This window comes from Dermacentor variabilis, unplaced genomic scaffold (assembly GCF_050947875.1).
Source record: "Dermacentor variabilis isolate Ectoservices unplaced genomic scaffold, ASM5094787v1 scaffold_15, whole genome shotgun sequence".
Lineage (NCBI taxonomy): Eukaryota > Metazoa > Arthropoda > Arachnida > Ixodida > Ixodidae > Dermacentor > Dermacentor variabilis.
Window position 1 is genome coordinate 10,823,107 of NW_027460313.1, and position 23,648 is coordinate 10,846,754.

A 23,648-nucleotide genomic window follows, 5' to 3' on the forward strand; every position below is an offset into this window, starting at 1 on the left:
CCTGTGATGTGGCCAGATTGCCGTCCGCCTGCACACAGGTGATTACTTGCCTTTTAATTGCGGCATCGTGATAAACTCGGCATGTCTTCGCAGTCGGCACTTCCATGCTGATAGAGCGAATGCGGAAAACGGGAAGACCGGGATGACGGACGGGGCACTCGAAGGCACGTGCGAGGTGGCCATTTTGAAATGCCGGTGGCAATATGGTAACGTAGATTTAGGGTCTTAGTCGATTCTAACGTGCATTCAATTTTTGAACCCGTTTTATTGGAGAAGTGCGCATTAGATTCGAGTAAATACGGTAATTTGCAGGAAAATTATCCTTTTCAGTCAACAAACTCCTCTAGTACAGCACTTGCTTGACAGTATCACAACTGCAGTTATATAATGTCGGCTTGACGTGTTCTGCTTATATTCGGTGATCGAATGCTATTGCTGTTTTTGCTTTGTAAAATATAAAATAGAATGTACTTTTTTTCCTGCAAGTTTTCTGTTCACCCATATTTGCAGCTAGTGGGTGTATGTTTGGCCCTTATGGCTTGGCTCTGTGCAGGCTGGAGATCTGGGAAGGCCTGACAACTGCAGTTGGTCAGCACGACGGCGGGATCCTCATGGTGGTGGATACAGTGCACAAGGTGCTTCGCACTGAGAATGTTCTTCATCTTCTCGGCTCTCTGCAGCAGACTGCTCGCGGCAACTACAAGGATGAAGCTGTGAAGGCTGTGGTTGGCTGCATTGTCATGACCAGGTAAACTCCGTTACCTAAAATAAACCTGGCACCAGTTTTCATCATATGTACATCATGGTTGTAGCACATGAATTGCAAGTGCTTGTGCATGCTGGCTTATAGAGCCATAATAGACAAGCTTTGTCCAGTAGAAGGTTGTTTGTTTCACAAATAAACTATCTACCGGGCAGGTGCAGCTTGCTGATGTGCCAAGAGCATTCGAAAGAGAATAACAGGAGATTGAAATAGTATAGAACTAATGGGATGAATTGGGCGTGTTGGTACATATTTGAAAAGGCGACGGCGCTAAAAAGAAGTCACGGGCAGAATCTGAATGGATCTATAGACTTGAGGGAGGGATGTATCAGCATGGCTTCCGTCACCCTTGCAGACAAAGAGCTGGCATATGTATGCACGTGCAGATGGTAAACCCTGGCTCGGAAAGCGTGGATATTTTCGCAAACCATTCACAATCGCGTTGTAAGTTCAGTGCTCGTCCTTGTTGTCCTGGCTCCGTCCGTGTCTCTTTTTAGCGCTGCCGCCTTTTCAAGTATATAACTGTGTGCAAACTTTGTGAGAAAGAAAAATGCACACACACACACATACACATAAAAAGGGGGAAAGGGAGCTTGTTCTTAAAGTAAGGCTTTGGCACCATGGGTAGGATCATGTTTCTGTTCCTGGTCTGCATTCCTTGCGAAGGTTTAGTACGGTGTGTGTAACCATTACTGTTTTTACAAAAATAATTCTTATTTACAAGAACCTTTGCTAATTAAAAAAAATGCTATAATCTCATCAACCTGTCTGGTCATTTTAATCCAATCCAGGGAAGGAACATACCTAAAATCGAGACAGCCAAAGTGGTGCACTTCTGTGTAGTAGTACTATTTGATGGGGGCTGAATATGAGTGTTTCATTCGTATTTCTGCTCGTATATTTTCATCCATATTCCTTTTTCCACGGGGACCTTATAACATTTGTGATTACAAAAAGTGGCCTCAGAATTAATGCAGACTGTGCTTTGATTATATTTCATCTTTAAATTTAATTTTGAAGCACTGCTATCGGGGAGGCTACACACTCGTGGAGTTAGTACCATAATAACTGTACAGGGTGTTTTGCTTAACTTGAGCCAAACTTTAAAATATATGAAAATACGTACTACGTATGTAGCTGGACAGACCCAAGGTAATGTTGTTTGCTGTGGCTTGGAGATACTCTGATTTTGCATTCTGCCTAATTAGATAACTAGTACTAATTAATTAATCAGCTTCTCAGTGATTGTAATCAGGTGAAAAGTGCCAATGAGAAAATCATAGAGCAACATAAGAAACTCAGTTTGTGCTTCATAAGTGTTTCTCGAGCATGAAAAAAGCCTGCCAGTACACTCGAAAGTGCCTTGAACGGCCAGTCGCGCTGAAGTTGGCTGATGCTCACTGTGCTGCTACATTATGTCACTGCAGGTACAACAACAAAACATACCGCGTTGACGACATTGACTGGACAAAGAACCCTCAGCAGACATTCGAAACGAGGGATGGGGCCATCACCTATCTGAAGTACTACAAGGATGTAAGTAAACACAGTTTCTGTGCGACACCCATAATGTATACAGTGTAGTCCACTTATAATGATAGCAAGAAGAATGAAAAATGGGATTATAACCGATTATCGCTATATCTGGACTGCAAAAAAAAAAAAAAAGTGCTGAATACAGCTTCGTAACTCCGAAACCACATTTGCCACTTACAATAAAAAATTGACATTGTAGAAAGTAGCCTGTGAAAAATAAAATGTTTATACCTCTAAACAGTGGGCTTCTTCGATTTTCCACTTCTGGCTACCCGCGGGCTGCCAGAGCCAGCCAGAGCATCTTCATTTTTCTAGTGTTGCTCCACCCACCGCGCCATGCACTTGCGCTGGGCGTTCGATTTGCTCGGGCTGGATGGTTTTGGCTACCCGCGGGCTGCCAAAACCTGCCCAGGACGATTTAGGTTTGGCTGCTCTTTGGATGTTCTCTGGCTAGCAGATGACTTAAAGAGGTGATGGCCGCTCACCGCCATCTTTGCAGGGACTTCACGGATTGCAGCACGGGCACTTGAGGACTTAAAATTACCTTGCCCAGCCAACTGTCTACGGTCATCATCGGATTTTCTTATTTCTAGCATTATCTTCCTAGGTGCTAACATACCATTCTGCATCGCGAAGCGGTGTGATATGAGCAGTGGCGAACCGTTTGAAGCTTTTGTATGTGTGTCCCCAAGGCTTCTTCGCGGCGATCAGCATGCCGCGCTCTCATGCGTGCATGTTATCTGCATCGAGTTCCACGCAAGTTGTAGACGCTCATTCACACATATTGCGGTGCATTTTCGGTTCGTCTTTCTCTGGTGGTGTTCCTTTTCACATATCTCGCGTATGTATATGGAGATACAGTCGCCGACTGATTTTTCGGACTCCAAAAATTCGGATATGCTTGATTATTCTATCTGCTTTGCGGCACCGCCATTCTCCCCATAGACCATAATGTATAACAACTGCCGAAAGTTTGGACTCCTTGCAACGTCTCGTCTGATTCTTCAGACACTCCTTGAGCTAACTCGGTCGAGAGCACCATGCACCGACTCTGACCGGTGCATGGTTCGACTTGCTGAACGCCATTTTTGTTTTGAACAGAGCCTCCTTGCTTCCCCACGAAGTGGCGCTACTGCAAATCCCCTCTGATCATCATCGTTTCTGCCTCGTTCAATAGAGTGGCTACAGCAGTTCTGGTCTCAGCTTAGTAAGCCATGTCAAGACAATCAAGCAGCTGATTTGTTTCTTTCTTCGTGCACAACGCTGTGAGTAGGCCATGTTTTTCGTTTGTGCAACTGGTGTGGGCGTGACGGCGTGGTGGTGTTTGTTTTGTGCGCTGTGTTGAGGTTACAGTGATCCAACACGGCATACAGAAACATCGCGCCAAGTGTCTAATGGTGCCGACAGTGCCCGCGCAGACTGCACTGGGGAATGCAGGCAAGCGGGTGCCGGGAGGCATAGGATTTGTCGCCTTCTGATGTGCTCCCTACTGACCCCGAAAATGTTCTGCCGAGACCTGCGCAGTGGTTGCATTGCGATTCCGGACACTGTCTCATTTGACAGTTTCACAGGTGCTGTACTGACATGCGCAGAACTCGATGGTGAGTTCATTCGCCAGGTTTCTGCTGCACCGCCGGACGATGACTCTGAGTCGGAAGATGACGCATCATGTGCTACGCTGCCGTCGCATGCGGAGCGTGTACAAGCAGTGACTGTGCTTTCAGCCGCCTATAGTGACCGTACGACCCTCTCCAAGATTCAGGCTTATCTGATTGCGCGTAAACAGAACAGCATGCAACGGCGCATTCATAATTTATTCAAGCCTACTGCCGAGCCCGAATAAGCGCATGCAGTTCGAGGTTAGGGAGTTGGTCTTGCTGTTGTTGTGTGGCCCAGTTTATGCGAGTACAGCAAAGTGCAGGACAATTTCACACACTGCTGTATCGGCCAATAACCGGAAACGAAGGATGTGGGTAGGTTCTGCGAAGATGGGACACAGGAGACACCCTAGCGTGAAAAGATATCTGATTAGTGGTTGCGCCGTAGAAGAGCCGCCAAATCTGCACCCTCGCTCGGAACAAAAGAGAAGACGGTCCAAGCTGAAGGGGAGCGATCGGGGAGACAAGTGTGACGATGAAAGGTACAGGGTGCTTATGTCACCACCACCGCCAATGCCCATGTGCTTCTTACATGTCCCGTTGACCGTCTTGGTCATGGCTGCGCTTTGTTTGTCAACCTTGCTGCCAGATGTGGAAGCATAGTGTCAGTGATTGATGAACACGATGGCACGACCGATGATCAAGAAACAATTGGATTTATTTGTGATGGTAGCAGATTGCACGATCAGCTCTCGGCGAGCGCGTCCTCCTGCTCTGAACGCTCGTCCTCACGTGACTCGTGACGTCTTCTTCCGCCTCGCTCGCCAGTCGCTTGCCGTCCTTCTCCCGCTTGCCGACAGGTGCCGCTAGTCCCTCAGCTGACACTAGACACGGAAATCGGGCGACGCGACAGTGCCCATCCAGTTTGAGTGTCCGTGTTTGGCATCTGCGCACGCCTTCTGAGAATGCCTTGTGAAAACAGCGGCATTTTTACGACCAGTAAGCTGGTACAACCGATGGATGTTTTTCTGTACAAATGCCATTGGTTCGCAATTATGGTGTGTGGATTTTAAGCAAACCGGCCCACAGCTGCACGAAGTACCAAGTTTTCTTAGTACTGGCAGGGCAGCCCACTGTCAGGCAGACAGGCCATCAATAAGCCGTAGCTTTGTGGAAACATTGTCGCAGCTTGCGTGGCGTCCAGTTGCAGGAGATAAGGGAGGACGTCAAGGCCGATACTCTGAGCCTAACTTAGGGGATAGGGAGATGACACGTGTGCTTGAGCAAACCTATCCCCAGGCATGTTGTAAAGTGTGCCACTGTTTCCACCAATGCCGTATGCAGCAAGAAGGTTGTTGTGCTATTGGTTGCAATGGTGTGAACTCGCATGTGTGATTGGCTGGTTTGTGACACTTTTGTGCAACTGAGAGTTTAAAAAGTCATGTTTGGTTGTGTAGAGAGAGCGGAGTTTTGGGCTTAGACTCGGACAGACGCCTTGACGTTTGAATAAAGTGTATCTTTACCGTGCAGCGACTCTTCCTTCGTGCTGCCACTGTGCACTCAAATCATCTAGGGGCGCCAACTTGGACCTTAAACACCTTCCCTCTTTAACTACCGTATTTACTCTATTCTAAGCACCCCTTTTTTTTCACGATCGCGATGCCCAAAGTGAGGGGTGTGCTTAGATTCGAAAAATCTAGAATGACCACCTCCCTCTTTTCGCTGCGACATCACAACGAGATGGGTGCGAGAAATAACATTTTATTTTGCAAACATTCAAAAGAAAAATTGGTGCAGGCAGTGAACTCACCGCTTGTGTAGGATGCTCATTCACTATCACTGCCACTCGAGTTCGTCGCATCGCTTGAACCGCTGCTCTCGGTATCCCACAGCAGGTTGTCTTCCGTTCCATCGAAGTTGTTTTTGATCGAGCACTTCTTAAATGATTTGACCACAACGTCCACTTGGACCCTCTTCCACGCGTCCGAAATCCACTTTGCGATGGTTGATGGGAACGCTTTCTGCAGCTTTCCCGTCGGCGTCTTCTTCCAGTCAGGGTTTCCCACCCACTCTTCGTACTCCTGTCGGAGATTGACTTTGAAGGGCTTGTTGACTGAAACGTCGAGGGGTTGCAGCTCTGGCGTCATGCCACCCGGAATCACAACCACATCGCTATTGATGTTCCGAAGCTTTGTCTTTACCTCCGGCGTCAGATGGCTGCGAAACGCGCACAACAGAAGCATCGACCGCGTGCCTGCAGGTCCACCGAGTAATGATTCCAGAGTGAGCAAGCGCGTTTGGCGGCCTTGGCTACGCGCTCGTCTTAACACATAGGGGGGTGCTTAGATTCGCATGCAAACTTTTTTCCTAACTTTTTCGCGAAAATAGAGGGGGGTGCTTAGAATCGGGGGGTGCTTACAATCGCGAAAATACGGTAGTGTTGAAGCTGCCAGAGGATAAAGGGAAAGGAAATTAACTGTGTCATAGACAAGTCATTGTCAATATTGTCGCCCCCGTCACACAATGCCCCCGTCACACAATGCCGCCGTCTGTTGTGACGATTGCCCGTTGGAGATCTTGTCGCATAACGACGCAGCACTATCTGCACTTAGAAACTCCTCCGCTGAAGCATCATCCGTTTCATCGTCATTAGCAACATGCTTGCAGAGCTCGGTAATGTCAGTGGCTTCCACCATGTTAGATCCAGGTGTTTCGGCCAGGCGCACAAAGCATGCCTTTTCTGTTGATCGGCATGGCCCCTGGTTGCAGCCATCATGGTCGCCACACTCCTGCGTGAGCTCATACTTTGGGCCTTGCAAAATTTGCAGCTTCGTCTCAAGTGGTACAACATTGCACTTGGTTGGCACTGTCTTCTATCAACCGGGCTGTCCGCTGCTGCTTCTGCAGTGCATTTCCGCACTCGCTGAGAAGGGGGCAAAGGGCGGGTGCCGCTTCGCTTAATGCTTTTTTCCCTCATTATGTGTAGCTCGATCATGGCTAGCGTGAATGTGCGTAGGAAAGCGTATTGCCCCGTTTCGGCATCGTTCGTTTAAGCGGCACTTTGGAATGCCATTTCACGATTATTTTGCATGGAAAACACCGTCCAGAAGGCAAAATATTGATCGTTATATCTGGTATGCGGTGAATAATGTATTGTTATGTTTTTTTCTTATAGCCCTAATGTATAAGTTGACACTCTTAAATTTGCTCATCGTTATAACCAACATATTGTTATATGTGGTATCACTATAAGTGGACTGCACTTACACTGTTGAATCTTATTATAATGAAATGGGTTGTAAAAGCTAACAGGTACATTCCATGTCTATTACAGTGGATTTGCATACACCATGTTTTCATAAGTAACAGACCATTCTTGCTTATTTTTGTCTGCCTATGTTATCAACACAATAAATTCCACTTTTAATGGACTCAACTAAAATGGAACATCGGGTGAAATGGCCAAATTTCTTGCGAAATTTTGTCTAGATGGTGTCATTGCGACGTACATTAATACCCTGTTATACCTTAAGTGATGAGTGTGGCCTATAGGCAACACTGGCTGAGTTTCGGTATTGATCACAAAGTTGCTGGCTAAATGGCTTTGGCGAGCACTGAAAGATGTGCTGCAAGTGTGACCTGTTGATTTAGAACAGGAACAGCGGATGAGGGAAAAGTTTGGCGCGGGACTTTCTCTCTTTTAAAATCATGGTTGATGGAGACAGATCGATGCAAGATCTCCAGCTGTAGTGGGGCCACACTTGTGGTTTAAAGAAAGTAAAATGTACACCTATGGTTCACATATGACGAGAGTTTGTACAAATTCCAAATGAAACCATAGGTGGCTTGGGGTGAAGCCCACTTCCAGTTCTCTGCCTGGCGTTTTCCTCTATTGAAGTTCCCGCAAAATCTTTTATTTTCGTTGATCATGCTTATTCTTGGATGTGTTTGCTCGTTTAGATAGGAAATAAAATTTCCAGGTGTCTATATGGTGTCGTCATTTAAAATTAACTCGAGGCTGTAAAAACTAGAAAAAAAGCAAGAGTAGTGGAGTCTCAAGACAACAGAAATTGTGAAAATAGAAGCCCACTGCTGGCCATGCATGGATTGTATGAAGCCTTTCCAAAATGGTGCTTGTAATATTCTTGGCCACTTTTGTGTGCATCAGCACTGGACACGTCAGCGTATACTGGCAATGGCATTATTGTCCCTATGCCAAGACGATGTGCTTGGCACTTAGTCAGGACGATTGATCCTAGTACAGCTAAACATCAATTTAACGATATCAGTAAAAGTGGCATTTTACCTATGTTGAAAGTAAACCTTTTATGCACATGAGTACAGTTGCCGATATATTTTTCTTTCATGGAAGGTGTCTTGAGTCTTTCCGAATTATTGGACAGTCATAAAAACAAATTTAAATGAAGACTTTCATTTTGTTGATTTTGAGAGTCTGCGACCAGAGAGACTGCTTCATGCCGTGTCGACAATGTCTTCACATCGGTGAAACGAAGCTTCCTGACACTATCAGGAAGAAGCAGGCAGAAGTGAACAAATGCTTCGTTTACCTCTTTCTTGAACACCTCTGTGAACTCGAGCTTACGCAACTTCCAGCACTAAATGTGTGAGGAGACAGCGCACATGAAGACATGAGCACCTTGGGTTGCACAGCCTTTGCACTTGTGGCAGATTACCTAAAGATACGGTGCATGGGACATGTATCTCCTCACCTGCGCTGACAGCCAGAGAAGACCCCCCCCCCATCTTCCCCCACCCCACTTCACGCTTGATCATGTTAGTGCACGATTGCACTTCCTCCCTACTTGTGAGCAATGACGACACACATCAAGCCAACATCCTTCTCGTCTCACCCTCGCATGCTTTCTCTCACATCTACAACATACAGTGTGCGAGGCACAATAGGATGTTATTGCACTTGGACTTTATACCGAACATGATGCCGAGAGGGCCTTGCTGCTATGCTGCTGTGCTTCGGTGGCTGCACGGCACGCAATTTGAGAGATCCATTCACAAGCACCTGCATGTAATTACCGTATTTACTCTAATCTAACGCGCACCTTTTTTCCTATAAAATGGGTCCAAAAATTGTATGCGTGTTAGAATCGAGTACGACCCTAAATACATGTTACCATATCGCCATCGGCATTCGAAAAATGGCCGCCTTGTACGTGCTTCTAGCCTAGCTACCGTAGCTTCCTTCATGTGCATGCCTCCATGTTGTACATGTAACTAGGTGCTGGTGTAACCTAGTCTACTGCCTGTCTTCCCGTTTTCTGTGTTTATTCAATCAGCATGGAAGTGCTGACTAGACACGCCGAGTCCACCATGATGCAGCATTTAAAAGGAAAGTTATCATGTGTGCAGAGACAGACGAAAATCGGGCCACATCACGGGCGTTCGGAGTTCCCGAAACTTGCATGAGGGACTGGCGTAAACAGAATAATATTTTCGCCAACAAAGCAACAAGGAAGGGTTTCAGTGGACCGAAGCAGGGCCGCTTAGCTGAAATAGAAGAGCTGCTCGTGGAATACGCGCAAGAGCAGCGAGCGGCACAGCGGCCTGTGACGACCAATCTGCTTAAAGTACAGGCGATGCAGTTAGCCCCTACAGCAAGGGGTAATGCGGAGTGACTTTAAAGTGAGTGGGTGCTGGCTATCAAATTTTATGAAAAGAAAAGGCTTTGCTCTTCGAAGGCGGACAGAGATAAACCAAAAATTGCCAGAAGAATATGAAGAGAAATTGTGCAGTTTTCAGCAGTACGTTTTGAAGTTGCACCATAGAAACTGCTACCATTTTGGACAGATTGGAAATGTTGATCAGACGCCGTTCTACTTTGACATGCCTTCCACCACAGCTGTTGAAAGGAAGGGGGCGAAGCAAGTGCGTGTTTTGTCGTCCGGCCACGAAAAAACTAGTCGCCGCACTGCTTTGTTGCAATGTGGATGGTCACAAGCTGCCCTCATTTCTTATCTTCAGATGGAAGATGCTCCTAAAAGGAATTGTGTTTCCGAGTGGCATGATTGTGTGTGCAAATGAAGAAGGTTGGGTTACCAAGGACTTGGTCGCTGACTGGATTGATAACTTTTGGCGGAAGAGACCCGGCGGCAATTTGGGTTTGCGTGGGATGCTTGTGCTCGACGCTTTCAGGTGCCACCTAGACCAGTGCACCAAGTACAAGCTGGCTGCATGCAACACCAACCTCGTCGTGATACCCGGCGGCGTGACATCGCAGCCCCAAGCCGCTCGATGTTTGTTTGTACAAGCCAGTGAAAGATAGAATTTGGGTGCTCTACACAGCATGGCTTATCAGTGGCTGCCACGAATTCACGCCTGCCAATAAAATGAAGCATGCCTCGCTGCAGGACTTTGCTGGATGGGTGAAAGATGCACGGTGCACAATCCCATCTGCCGTGATAAACAAGGCCTTTAAGAAGTGCGGGATTTCGAATGCCATGGACGGCACCGAGGATGAAATGCTTTGGTTTGTTGATAGCGATAAGGAGTTGTCTGATAGCGACGACGAGTGATATCTAATGCCTCACGCGACGCGTACCGGCGCAGTGAAAATCTTGGTGGCAAGGTACGTCGCTCCCATTTGTATTTTTATTCATCGCAACTTTAGTGCATTGGGAATAAATCTGTTTTTTTTTTTTTTTTTTTTGAAATGAGAGAAAGCAGTATTTCTATATGAAAGCACGAGGTGCGCAATATTGTACTCTTTTTTTTTTTTTTTTTGTCATGGAAAACGGGTGCGTGTTACCATGAAGGTTTTTATTTTAAAAATTTTTTTTGGTCACGGAAAATTGGTGCACGTTACAATCAAGGGCGGGTTAGAATCGAGTAAATATGGTACATCTGCATTCGTGGCGGTTTCCATTTAATTACCAAGTATTCCTTGCCAGTAGCAGGGAAATCTTGTTTTATTGAACTCGTTTAGAAATATATATTATAGATTATTATATAATATAGAAAAAATATATTGAGGTTCAAAATACATGGTGTTCTTTGGACAAGAAGTTATAATATTACAAGTTGCAAACTTCATTATTGCAAGAATTTTGTTATACAGTTAAACCTCGATATGACAAAGTATTTAATTTCTTGTCCATGGAGCACCATAAATTTAGGACCTCATTATAACGAAGTGTTTTATACACGATTTCCATATAATGAAATTTCACTGCCAACATGAAGGTATACTGAAACAATAAATAAATACTTCTGTGGACGCAGATGGTCAAGCGGCTGCTTTCAAACTCGCTTGTCAAATTGTGCACCGTGCGACCAAGAGCCTCCACCAAAGCGGAGTAGTGTCACATTCCGTATGAAGTATAAGTGCGATAAGGTCCTATTGTGCCTTGCACACTGTATGTTTTAGGTGCAAGTGAAAGCATGTGAGGGTGAGGCGTGGAGGATGGTGGCGGGATTTCTGCCGACCTGCATCCTTGTCTCACACGGGTGGTAGAAAAGGGGGAGGGAGTCAGGGGGGGTTGCAGGTTGGGGGGCCTTTTCTACGGCGGCCGTGGCTGCATAGGCTGTCGGCATGATTGAGCGCATACGCAGCCCGTGCGCACTGTTTTAGAGGTAATCTACCATGTGTGCAAACAGTGAGTGTGCCGAGGATGTGGCATCATGTGCGCAGTCTTCCCATGCGTTTAGTATAGGAGGTTGCATAATCTCAAGTTTTGGAGACACATTGAAGTGAGAAGCCAGTGAAGCATTCACTCCCCACTACTGGCACTTTTCATGATAGCATTGTCCCACTGCGAGCGGCACTATCCAGCCCAGGGGGCGGAGTGGATGCGAAAGCATGGCTGGCTTTGCTTCGTACCACCGATGTAAGGATATTACAGACATGGCATGAAACCATATTTTTTGTTGCAGTCTCTCAAGGTCAACAAAGTGAATTTTTTTCTCATTCTAATTTGCTTTTTCTGATTGCCCAGTAACCTCAAAATTTTTTTATAAGAAAACTTGATTAGCGATGTACTTACAGGGAAATCTCGATACAACGAACTTCAGAGGACTGTGGTAAATTGTTCGTTATTCTGAAAGGTCGTTATAGTGAGAGCCCCAAAAATCACTATTCCACCCATCAACCCATCAGTTTCTAAGTTTTCACCATATGAGCTGTCCACAAAAATGTTGCTGTTGGCTCTTGGCTTGCGCTGTTGCTATTTTCCATAGACTCTGTAGCCACGCGCTACCGAAGCACCGTATTATAAGATTGATACACACAAAACAGATGCAGATTCCAGGAAAACTACGGACAAAAAGGTAGCTGTGTCACCTCCAAAGCACAATGTTTCATGCTGCTTATTTTCCACATTCCTTTTCGTGGACACTGCAACTGTCTTGTTGAGGCGGACACCCGAACTATGCCAAAGTGCAAGCATGCATAAATGACATCGTCCATAAAGTCAAAGTGCGACCATGTGGCATCTCTGCGAGTGCAGAGGTTACATTTCTCGGTTTGTATAGCTAGTACTGCTGCAGAAAGAAGTGTGAAAGAAATAGACATGTTCAGAAAGAAGGATAGGACATGCCTCCCTTGCTAGCCAACGCTTGCCTGGGCGGAGCATGCGTTCGCAAAACCTGATGCGTCAACTCTGCAATGGCTTAAACAAACAAACAAGCATGCACCATGTTGTCTGCTAGCTTACTGTTCTGGCTGCCGTGAAGGATACACAGAAATCAAAGAATCACCAGATTTTGGAATATTAGTTTGTAGTACTGAGGCATTGTTAACATGAAAAGGAAACTTAATAGTGGTTGCTATTCTGAAAATTTTGGTTTTCTGAAGTTCTTAGCACTCAAATATTTTCACATTGAAACAATGAGAAGTCAACAGGGTGATTTCTGAAAAGGTTTGTTTATGTGGTGTTCGTAGTAACGAGGTTTTACTGTATTTGCGTAAAATAACACTTTTCAAGGTATTGAAAGTTCCAGTCAGAATATGATTTAACGGGTGTAGGTGGAATAAGTCTCGACACCCATCCTGTTTGTGCATCCTTGTCTCTCTTGTAAATATTGTAAATACATTGTTATATATGACTTCTGCAACGTAACAAATTGGTGGAGGTGCGAGGCACCTACAAGAAACAACTGAGCTCCGCAGTGGTCGTCACCTCGGACTGGGTAACATGATGGACGAAGCAGGATCCGATGTGGTGCGTTCCACATCAATGCCTACAATCCCGATGGTTGTGCTGGCTCAGCCGTGGTATACAGGAACGTTCTGCGGCACTGACCACCTCGACGTGGAAGACTGGATCGCCACTTATGAGCATGTAAGTGCCCACAACAAATGGGATCCAACAATTAGGTTGGCTAACTTGGTCTTCTAACTACAAGGCATGGCAAAGATGTGATATGACAACCACGAGGAAGTGCTTAATGACTGGGATACATGCAAACTGAAGCTGAGTGACTTATTCAGCTGTCCCGCCATGCGGAAGAGCACCGCTAAGAAAGAACTAGGGATCTGCGCCCAGATGTCCGCGGAATCATACATCTGTTACATCCAGGACTTGCTCGCTCTGTGCCGTGAGGCCGACAGCAATATGGCCTAGTCGGACAAGGTTGTGCAGGTACTGAAGGGGATCACTGATGATGCTTTCAAACCTGCTTATGGCAAAGATTGTGGAACAGTACAAGACATCATAAAAGAGTGTGAACACTTTGAGCAGGCCAAGAGTCATCGCATTCCAACATCATTCGCACGTCTGCCAAACACAACTGCGACATCCTCTTGTGACGACAGGCTAGAAATGCAGCAACCATAATCATCAGATGACCTGACATGGATAGTGTGGCGAGAACTTGAAGCCGTGGCTCCTGCAGCCCCTTTTTCCCACCTCAGTGAGTCGAACAACTTGCCTACAGCATCATTTGTGCAGGCAACAGTCCGCGAAGAACTAGCTAATCTTGGTGTTCATTTTGTATGTGCCGTTGCCACTTCACAGCATTTTTCATGATCCAGGTCCATCGACTTATCTGCAGTATCCTGCACGCTACCGAAATCCAGCTGAGTGGTGTTACGTTTCGCCTACGACGCGCGGTTTAGCCGGCGCGGATGCAACGGACGCCGGGGCTTCGTTCAAAGCGGCAGACATTTTGGCCCGTTCGGCGCCGCCGCTACGCCTCCCCGCCAAGCGCGTCCAGCCATGTTCCGATGCCACGTGTCTTCATGTGCGTGTGTGAGTGTATGTGCATATTGGTGCCCACGCTTGTCGAAGCGCGGCAGCCGGGGAGAGGAGCTCCCAACAACTGTGAAGCAAGGGGGTCCGAGCGGCGCCGACACGACGGCTGCTCCTCCTTCTCTTCCCATTGTGCCCACGCTTGTCGAAGTGCGGCAGCCGGGGAGAGGAGCTCCCAACAACTGTGAAGCAAGGGGGGTCCGAGTGGCGCCGACACGACGCTGCGCCACCTTATCCAATTGTGCCCGAGCGGCACCGTCACGTGCTCGTCTATAGAGGGGTTCCTTCTTGCCCTCAACTGCGAGAGTATAAAAGCAGCTGCCCCCGGACGCCAAAAGAGGGCTCCGATTTCTTCTGTTGAGTAAAGTGCTCTCCCGTCTCTCTACTTCAGTCAACCTGACCGCCAACTCTTTGCGATGTTAAAATAAACAAGTTGTTTTGTTGTTACCAGTCGACTCATGCTTTGCCGGGACCTTTGGATGCTTCCAGTTGTACCCCAGGCCGCCAGGCCAACGCTACCCTTGGGGCTTGCGACCCAGGTGCAACTACGGGCGTCAGCGCCGAGTTCCCAACAACTCGTACCAGCGGTGCGATTACAACAGTGGCGAACTGCAGACGATCGGCGAATCTGTTTCGCCTGCCGGCGTATCGGTCACATTGCTCGCCATTGTATCAACCATACTCTCCTCCTCCTCTCTGCGACTGCCATTCACAAGTTATTATTGCCCCAAACAGAGCGAGCGTCGTTACCAACCTTCGTTGGCACCGCAACAGCCAAACAATGACCCTCGGGCTGCTTGGAACAGTCCCTCGTCGTCATTCCGACGTCACCAGTCCCTTTCACTACCAGCTCATCGACCATCATCCTTGTCGCCGCAGGCTCGTCACCAACCATCCCTGATCCAGCGTCATGCCTGTCTTCGGAAAACTAAGTGATGCAGCTCCCGGAGGTGACGCTGCATTGATGACTTGACTGTAAAACGCTCTGATCACTTTGCCAACCAAACAGAACTTGATGGACGTTTTACTCTATGGCGTCAAATGTCCCAGCACTCATTGACACTGGCACGCACGTATCCGTGATGAGTGCCCAGTTGTGCCGATGCCTGAACAAAGTTCTCACACCCGCTGGGTCACGCACCTTCCGCGTCGCCAATAAAGGAGCGCCTAATGTGCTTGGTATGTGCACCGCTTGCATTGGCATTGTGGGGTGCCTAACGACTGTTTTGTTTGCCGTTTTGGAACAATGCCCTTATGATGTTACACTCTGCTTACACTTTTTATCGTCCTGTTCAGCCCTCTTTTATTGCGCGTCTAGTGTCATTCAGCTTGAACTGTCCCATGGCTGCTATAGTACACCAGTCACAGAAACATGGTTATGCTCTCCTGAAGACATCTGTCTGTCGCCTCAAGCCACTATGTACGTGACTCTACTGTCATTCCCATCCGTTTCTGGTGGCGTCTGTGTACTGTGTCCCACCGCTGACATACGGCTTGAAAGAAATTTGGCCATTCCTCATACCGTGCTCACTATTACAGGCAATCAGACTTCGCTCCCTCTCCTTAGTTTTAACTGCTCAATTCAAATTCTTCCCAGAAGCATGTCTTTGGGTGACATCTCGCCTGTGAGCGATTGTCAGATATCTTCTCTTGATGCCAAAATTTCGTCGCCATCTACAGGAACTTCCAACTCACCAACTCTCACAGACGAACTTAACAAGATAATTGCACCTTATCTTCTTCCGGCACAAGCTGCTGACCTCCGCCGTCTCTTGGAAACTTACCGCGACATTTTTTACCTTGACGGCCGCCCTTTAGCGCAGACATCGGTGGTGACCCATCGTATTTACACCGGAGACGCCAATCCAATATGTCGCCGGCTGTATCGTGTTTCACATGCTGAACGACAAGTGATACAACAAGTCAATAAGATGTTTACCAAAGGCATTATCGAGCCATAATGCAGTCCGTAGGTGTCCCCTTTTGTCGTTGTCAAGAAGGATAGCAGTTGACGCTTTTGTGTGGATTATAGACACCTGAACAAAATAACACACAAGGATGTCTACGCCTTGCCGCATATTGATGACGCCTTGGACTGCTTGCATGCAGCCAAGTACTTTTCATCGATAGACCTCTGATCAGGCTATTGGCAAATCTCAGTAGATGACATGGATTGTGAGAAAACTGCCTTCATAACACCTGATGGCCTCTACCAATTCGAGGTTATGCCGTTCGGCCTTTGTAATGCCCCGGCAACCTTCGAAAGAATGATGAACTCCTTACTTCACTGCTATAAATGGTCCGCATATCTGTGTTATCTAGATGATGTCATAGCCTTTTCACCAAATTTCACGAGTCGTCTAACACGTCTATAGGCTATTCTTGCTGTTATCCGTTGCGCCGGCCTACAATTGAACTCGTCCAAGTGCCACTTTGGACGTCGTCAATATACTGTTCTTGGCCATCCCGTCAGTGCTGCTGGCGTTCAACCCCACCCTGACAAGATTTGCACTGTCCAGAACTTTCCTGTTTCATCTTCTCCCTCAGATGTAAGAAACTTTGTTGAACTATGCTCGTATTTCCATCGTTTTATCAAGAATTTCGTAGAAACCGCTCACCCACTCACCGACTTATTTAAGAAGAACATTGCTTTCACATGGGGCCTTGCTGAAATGAAAGCCTTCTCCGCCCTCATACGCTTGCTCACGGCTCACCCATTGCTGGCTCATTACGATCCATCTGCCACTACTGAACTTCACACCGATGCCAGTGGCCATGGAATTGGTGCTGTACTTGTTCAATGGCAGTGTAACGCAGAGCGCGTAATTGCATACGCCAGCTGCCTCCTGTCACCCATTGAAAGGAATTTTTCAATTATCGAACGGGTGTGCCTAGCGTTAGTTTGGGCAGGCGCCAAATTCCGCCCCTACTTGTATGGCTGCACATTTTCAGTTGAAGAACATTCATTTGCTGTTTTATATAAGTCAGGCCGTTTGCACAAGGACGCCAACTGCCTCTCCAGTCATCCTGTCGACCGCCCTGAATACGATGCATGTGATACCGGCTTTTGCATCCTAGCCATTTCTGATCTGCACGACATCTGCATTGAACGATGGCGTGGGAAGGTAGTAGGAAGGTAGATGGATGTGCGTAGTTTATCAGTGCAAGGATGTCGTTCTATGTAATTGGTTCATTTGTTTCATGGTTTTTCACATTGTGTCGCACCAGGGATAATTTTCAAGTGCCTGGATAGGTCTTCTTCAAGCCTGCTAAACATGAAATGTAACAAGTAATGTTCAGGTAGTGAGTTTTCGCATAGAGTCCATATTCTGTAAACTTGACAAAACTCACTAAAGAATTGAAAATTAATTTATGCTGCAGCTGTATGCCTTTTACGATTTTGAAGGTGCAAGAAATGCGGTTAAAGTAAGTTTTCAATCAACAAAATTCATTGGCGTCTGAAAGGGTTAAGAGCTATTTGCGAAGCCAGGCCATTCATATCAGCTCATCTGTGGGTGATGTGACGCTGATTGTGAGCACATATCTGCATGTTTTGCAGCATTTCGTCAGTATTTCAGGTTGGTGCTGCATGGTAGCCAATGGTTTCTGCAAGAACGTTAGTTTCCACTGTATTTGAAAGCAAACCACGAATTGCGGCAAATATTATGGCGCACATTCGCATTGAATAATGGCCTAATGATGACTGCTTACGTGTTCTCATCGATCGTCTGAATTCTTGAAATTCGGAGCCCACAGTGTGCATGTTCGTGCTCCGCGACGACGCTCTTTATTGTCGTAGTTTACACCCTGAAGGACCAGAACTTTCACTCGTTGTACCACGCCATCTCCGGACATCAGTTCTTGAGCAGTTGCATGGCACCCCTACTGCAGGCTACCTCGGCGTTTTGCATACTTACGGTCACGTATGGCACTGCTTCTACTAGCCAGGCCTCTACCGCTCTATGCACCACTAAGTCAGCCTGTGCACTCTGTCATCGCCAAAAAAAAAAAACTTGCTGTGCTGCCCGATAGGTGCTTTCACCCCATCGATGTGCCCTCAGAACCATTAATTCGTGTTGGTCTCAATGTGCTCGGCCCTTTTCCAGCGTCGAAATCTGGCGATAAGTGGGTCATTGTCGTGACTGATTAATGTGACCCGGTACGCGATCACACGAGCTTTGCACACAAGCTGGGCAACTGAGGTGGCAGATTTCATTTTACATGACATCCTCCATCACAGCACACCCCGGCAGCTCCTCACTGATCGTGGCCATTACCTTCTTGTCCTTGTCTAGACCTACTTCGCTCCTGTTCTGCCAAGCACAAGCTTTCCACCACCTACCACCCGCAGACAAATGGACTGATAGAGCGGCTCAATTGCACATTGACAGAAATGCTGTGTATGTATGTTTCTGACGACCACAGTGATTTGGACAGCACGTTACCCTTCGTGACCTTCACCTATAATTCGTCCTGTCACGAACGCTCCCATTGAATATGCTCAAGACCTCTTTGTCCGGGCTCACACGGCATGCCAGATTGCCAGCTCCTGGCTCACCGAGTCTCGGGCCATGCACAAGATCCGTTACGACAGCCGACATCTAGATGTTTCATTTCCTCCTGGTTCCGTTGTCCTCCTATGGACACCATGTCGCCACGTCAGCTTCTCTGAAAAGCTGCTGCCGCGCTACACAGGGCCGGCCCTATTCTATAGTGCATCAGCTTGCTGATGTGAACTACGAGATCCCTCCACTGGACTTGCGGGTCCCCACGGACATCGTGCATGTGTCCCAGCTGAAGCCTGCGGGGATGCGTGACTCTCACACGTCCCCTGATATCTTGTTTTCCCGCATAGCTCCCGTCTCCTGCAGTGTGGCTTTGCCGCATGGCCTAGCACCCACGGTGGTCGGAGTGGTTGAAGTGCAGTGCGAGAGATGGCGCGAGTGTTGCGCTGCCAGCGCCGCCTCACGGCGAGGTTACTTGGGTGCAGGAAAGACAAGGCGCTTGCTCTTTGGTTCGCGGACGGCAAGCAGCGCGAATGTTCCACACGTGCGCCGATCCATGCTTCTGTGAGACCGTCTCGCGAGGGTTCCTTCGAATACGCCACCGTTCGCGTGACCGTACGCACGAACGACCAGGCGTTGGGATCCAGCATGGGGCGAGCTTGCTATCCGGTCGTGGTGAGTCGGACTTCTAGATTTGTCGCACGCCCATCGGCATGTTTTGTGATTAGCAACTCGGCTAGCAAGCATTGATCTATGAAAGGTGCAATAAATGCCCTTGTGATTGTTTGCGCTACTGTGTTGTCGTTCCTTTGTCTCAAGAGCATGGGTGTGAGAACCCCACAAGCCTTACGTTGCCGCGAGTTCACCTCGCTTATAGTTGGTGCTGAGATGGCGCCTTTACAGGGGATAGTTATGTTACGCCACAACCCACTAGTGGTGCCACTCAGAAGACGATTTAATGTGTGTAAGTGGAATCGATCTCGTCAGCCATCTTATTTATGCATCATTGTCTGTCTTGTAAATGTTGTAGATACATCGTCCTATGTGACTGCTACAACGTTACTATATAATGATGCAACATGCTGATTTTACTGACTTCATTATATCGAGGTTTAAAGGGGAATGCGTATTCTACAATGGTAAAAAATGGCTGGAAAATTGATTATGAAAAAATGCTCTTTAGGAATGTGTCTGCCTTCAAGCACCGGCCCTCAAGTTATTAATGCTGATTTTGATTAGTAAATAGGAAAAAATCGGCTCGTGCACTGACTACGAGAAACAATAAAGACGACCCCGTTCCCTAGGAACATGCACCCGACACATAACCTCGAGAGACGGAAGGCAAGGGCGAAGGCACTCCTTCAAGACATAGATCAACATAAGCAGCAGGCGGTGTTCGTTGACGCTGCCTGGGTTAAAAATAAGGATGCGTATACCTCCGTTGTCGTAGACACTCAAGGTAACATACAGGATGCCATCACCGTCTATACCAAGGACCCCACAGTAGCAGAACAAGTAGCAATCGCCTTAGCCATCCAGGCTAATCGGTGGACACATATTTACAGCGACTCTAGAACAGCCATACGCAACTTTACCAATGGATATGTGACACGGATAGCAACAAAATTATTAGAGAAGGTCAAGAGTGAGAGGATCGAAATCCGCTGGTTTCCTGCACATCTGGGGGTGGTGGACGGAGCTCGGAGAAACCTCAATGAGGTGGCAAATGAAGCAGCACGAGGACTTTCTAGCCGTGCTCTTCAAGACCGAGCAACTTACACTTCACCCGGGGAACACAGGGATCGATTATTAACATATAACGAAATCACGAAGCATTATTATTTAAGCAGAAGGGAATACCCATTGCCACACGGTAAGCTTTGCAGAGCCCAAGCGGTCACATTACGTTTGCTACAGACAAGAACATACCCAAGTCCATATTTTATTAACAGGATCTATCCGGAGAGGGAAATTCAAACCAACTGTAATAAGTGCAATGGCATCATTACTCTTGACCACATGCTTTGGCAGTGCCCCGCGGTCTTCACAGACCGTGACAAGGAACAAGAATGGTGGCGGCAAATGCTACACAGTGAATCACTCTCTGACCAATTACGGGCAGTCCAGAAGGCCCGCGATGTGGCTGAAGGGCTCGGCCTGACAGTCCCAACGTGGGAGCGGCCCGCGTCAACGTCTGGTTGACCTTCAGGACCCAATAAAGTTCTCCATACCATACCATACTGGCATCACAGTGCACAACGGAGCGGAAATTCAAGCTGCTAGTTGCAAAAAAAGCTTAGGAAGTCGCAAACGGAACATCTAGACAGTAGGGCTACTAAGGCCAGCTTTCAAAATGGCACAAGCCAGCAAATGACCTTACATACAGCCCTGGCATGCTGTTACATGGCAATAATATATTTCGGTCATTCAGTGAATATTCCATGCACGTTTTTGACTTGGAACTTTGTGTAAGTTTTCCCATGAATGTCGTGAATAAGAACTTGGAAGCACTTAGATCTGGACGAGGCACGCCACGGTGTTGCGTCCGGGCGATGCACACTTTTAGGGTTAGCATTCCGATCAGTATATCAAAAATCATTTCCCAGTGCGAGTGACTTGGAAGTGCTTGTGATTCGGTTGTGCAAGTATTCTAGTGCTTCTAATGTTCGAAGGAATATTACAGTATTCGAATTTTTTTCGACCCGAATTTAAAATTTCTGAAATTTTAAATGTATTCAAGATGAATTAATATGAAAACTCCATGCAAGTACTACCAAGGGTTTCAGTTTCATTAGGCAAGCTGCAGTGCCACGAACATCAGGGCTACATGTGGAGCCAAGACAAGCTAAGCCACATTCAGCACTGCCGTAGCCATCTAGTGTCTGCACATTTGTCAAAGCTCCCATTTCATTGTTCTGTTACCGAGCAGCACGCATGTAGTCGGAAGGCATCAGTGTGATACGCTGTTCACACTCTGCACTTGAACTTCATTGTACATCATTTGTTTGAATCTGTCAAGCAACATGGCCAATCCATCCATGGGTGCCAACCCGTTATGGAACTTTTTTGTAAAAGTCCCACAAGGCCAAGAAGTGCAGTCTCTCAAATGCTACACTATTCTGAAGATGCTAACAGGGACTGTGACATTGGCGGCACATTTGAAAAGGCACCCAGACGCTGTCGCTAAGCCTGTCGTGCAACAGCTTTCAGTAGCTGACCCTTTCAAGCCTAAACTGAGACATACGGTGCCAAAAGCATAGCAAATGACAGGCTATTGCCAGATTCATAGTGCTCGAGATGCATTCTCGCAGTGTTGTTGAGTAGCCGGCTTTTGTGGCTGTTCCGAACGCTGCTATGCCCGAGTACATTGTGCCGTCACGGATGTTTTCCAGAGCAGTAGTTCCAGAGCTCTACTCTTCCAAGAAGCAAAACTTGATAAATGTTCATGCAGTCATTGACAATGGAGTAGAGGCAACCTCAATAACAGCAGACAGTTGGACCATCACATGCTAATAAAATCTACGTGTTGGTGACTTACCACTTCATGGACAGCTCATTTGAACAGCATGTGCACACTCTCGCATGTACAGAAGTGGCAGATGCTCACTAAACCGGTAACTTGGTGGTCTTTCTAGAAAGCGTGATAATGAATTAGGCACTTCCGCATTGAGTTTCCTACAATAATTACTAGAGGGAACCCTGGTGCTGCGATCATTCAGCCACCATGGGAATGATGGGAAGTACAGTTGCCAACTGATAAATAAGGCACTGATAATCCAGACATGCTCGGTAATTCAGACAGCTTCGTGGCGCCGCCAATGGCCCTGTAGGCATAACGTGTAAAGACAACTGATATTTTGGACAGCCACCAGCTGTACATTCGATAGTCCAGACTCCGTCTGTGGCTGTAGCGTACACTGACTCTGCCGCCATTATCTGCTCTGTCAACCTCATCGAGACATCAAGTGTGGCCTTGGAGATTGCATGCTAGATGGTAATCCCTGAGGCCTTGCCTTGGACGCAGCGCTGCCCCTTGAAAGTTTAACCCTTTAGCCACCAACCCCGAGCTGTACTCGTCACATGAGTTTGTACCAATATCGTCAACGATGAGTCACACTTGTCCGGCTCGATTTTCCGCTTATTCCTCCGCCAAAGACGTATCACAGTCGTCAATTGCTTTGCTTGCAATTTTCAACCCTAGATGGCGGTAGTTGTCTATGAAAAACTGCATTTCGGGCCTTTCGCGTGTGTTTTAAGCCTGGCAACAGTCCATTTCATAATAGCGCTTCTCAAGAAGAATGCCAGTGGTGGCGATGCTCCAAGAAAAAGAGGTGCTTCTTGGAGCAGTACAAGAAGCAGCGTTAGTGACGACATGGAACTTGTGTCCGACAGCGACTCGGACGTTGTCTTTACCCTGGATATTGCTTCAGATGACGACGAGAGTGATGGTGATGACGACGACGACGGTGACGCACTGAGCAGTGCATGTGTGTAGCAGTGCGTGAACGTCGATAACCCACCTACTACGCCTTCACCGTTTCCCTGACGAGAATGACATTTTCGGCTGGTTTCATGTATTTTTTTACTGGGGCATCGTTGACCTAATTGTCACAGAGACGAACCATTATTGTGTGGCATACTTTGCTGCTGGGGGTTCTACATGAAAATTGGTTGACCGCGATGAGATTATGGTCTTTCTTGCACTGATGATATTGCAGGGTATTGTCGGCAAACATCAAGTTGAGATGTACTGGTCAACAAAGGAAGTTTTGGAGATACCAGTGTTCAGGAAGACCATGAGCAGGAACCGCTTCGATGCGTTGATGCGCTGCCTTCATTTCACGAACTTGAAAACCGTGGATGAAGCTACCCATATGCACCCCAGGCTATGGAAGCAACGTCTGTGCAATTTTCAGTGTGTTACCGTGTATTGCATCAAATAAATACTTCGACTTTCAGTACGTTCTCACCTATTACCATGCCATGCATTGAAAGAGAGCCGCCCTCAACAGCAGTTTTCTTTTTT

At 47.2% G+C, this 23,648-nt stretch overlaps 1 protein-coding gene across 2 annotated transcripts in view; it reads left to right on the top strand.

Annotated features, from left to right (window-relative positions):
• LOC142567952 (piwi-like protein 1) overlaps positions 1 to 23,648 on the top strand; it is a 215,234-nt gene that overhangs the window by 56,003 nt on the left and 135,583 nt on the right. For both annotated transcript variants that reach the window (XM_075678034.1, XM_075678035.1), the window contains exons 7-8: positions 554 to 748; positions 2,191 to 2,299. In XM_075678034.1, coding sequence (XP_075534149.1) covers positions 554 to 748; positions 2,191 to 2,299 — 304 coding nt within the window. The remainder of the gene's footprint in view (positions 1 to 553; positions 749 to 2,190; positions 2,300 to 23,648) is intronic.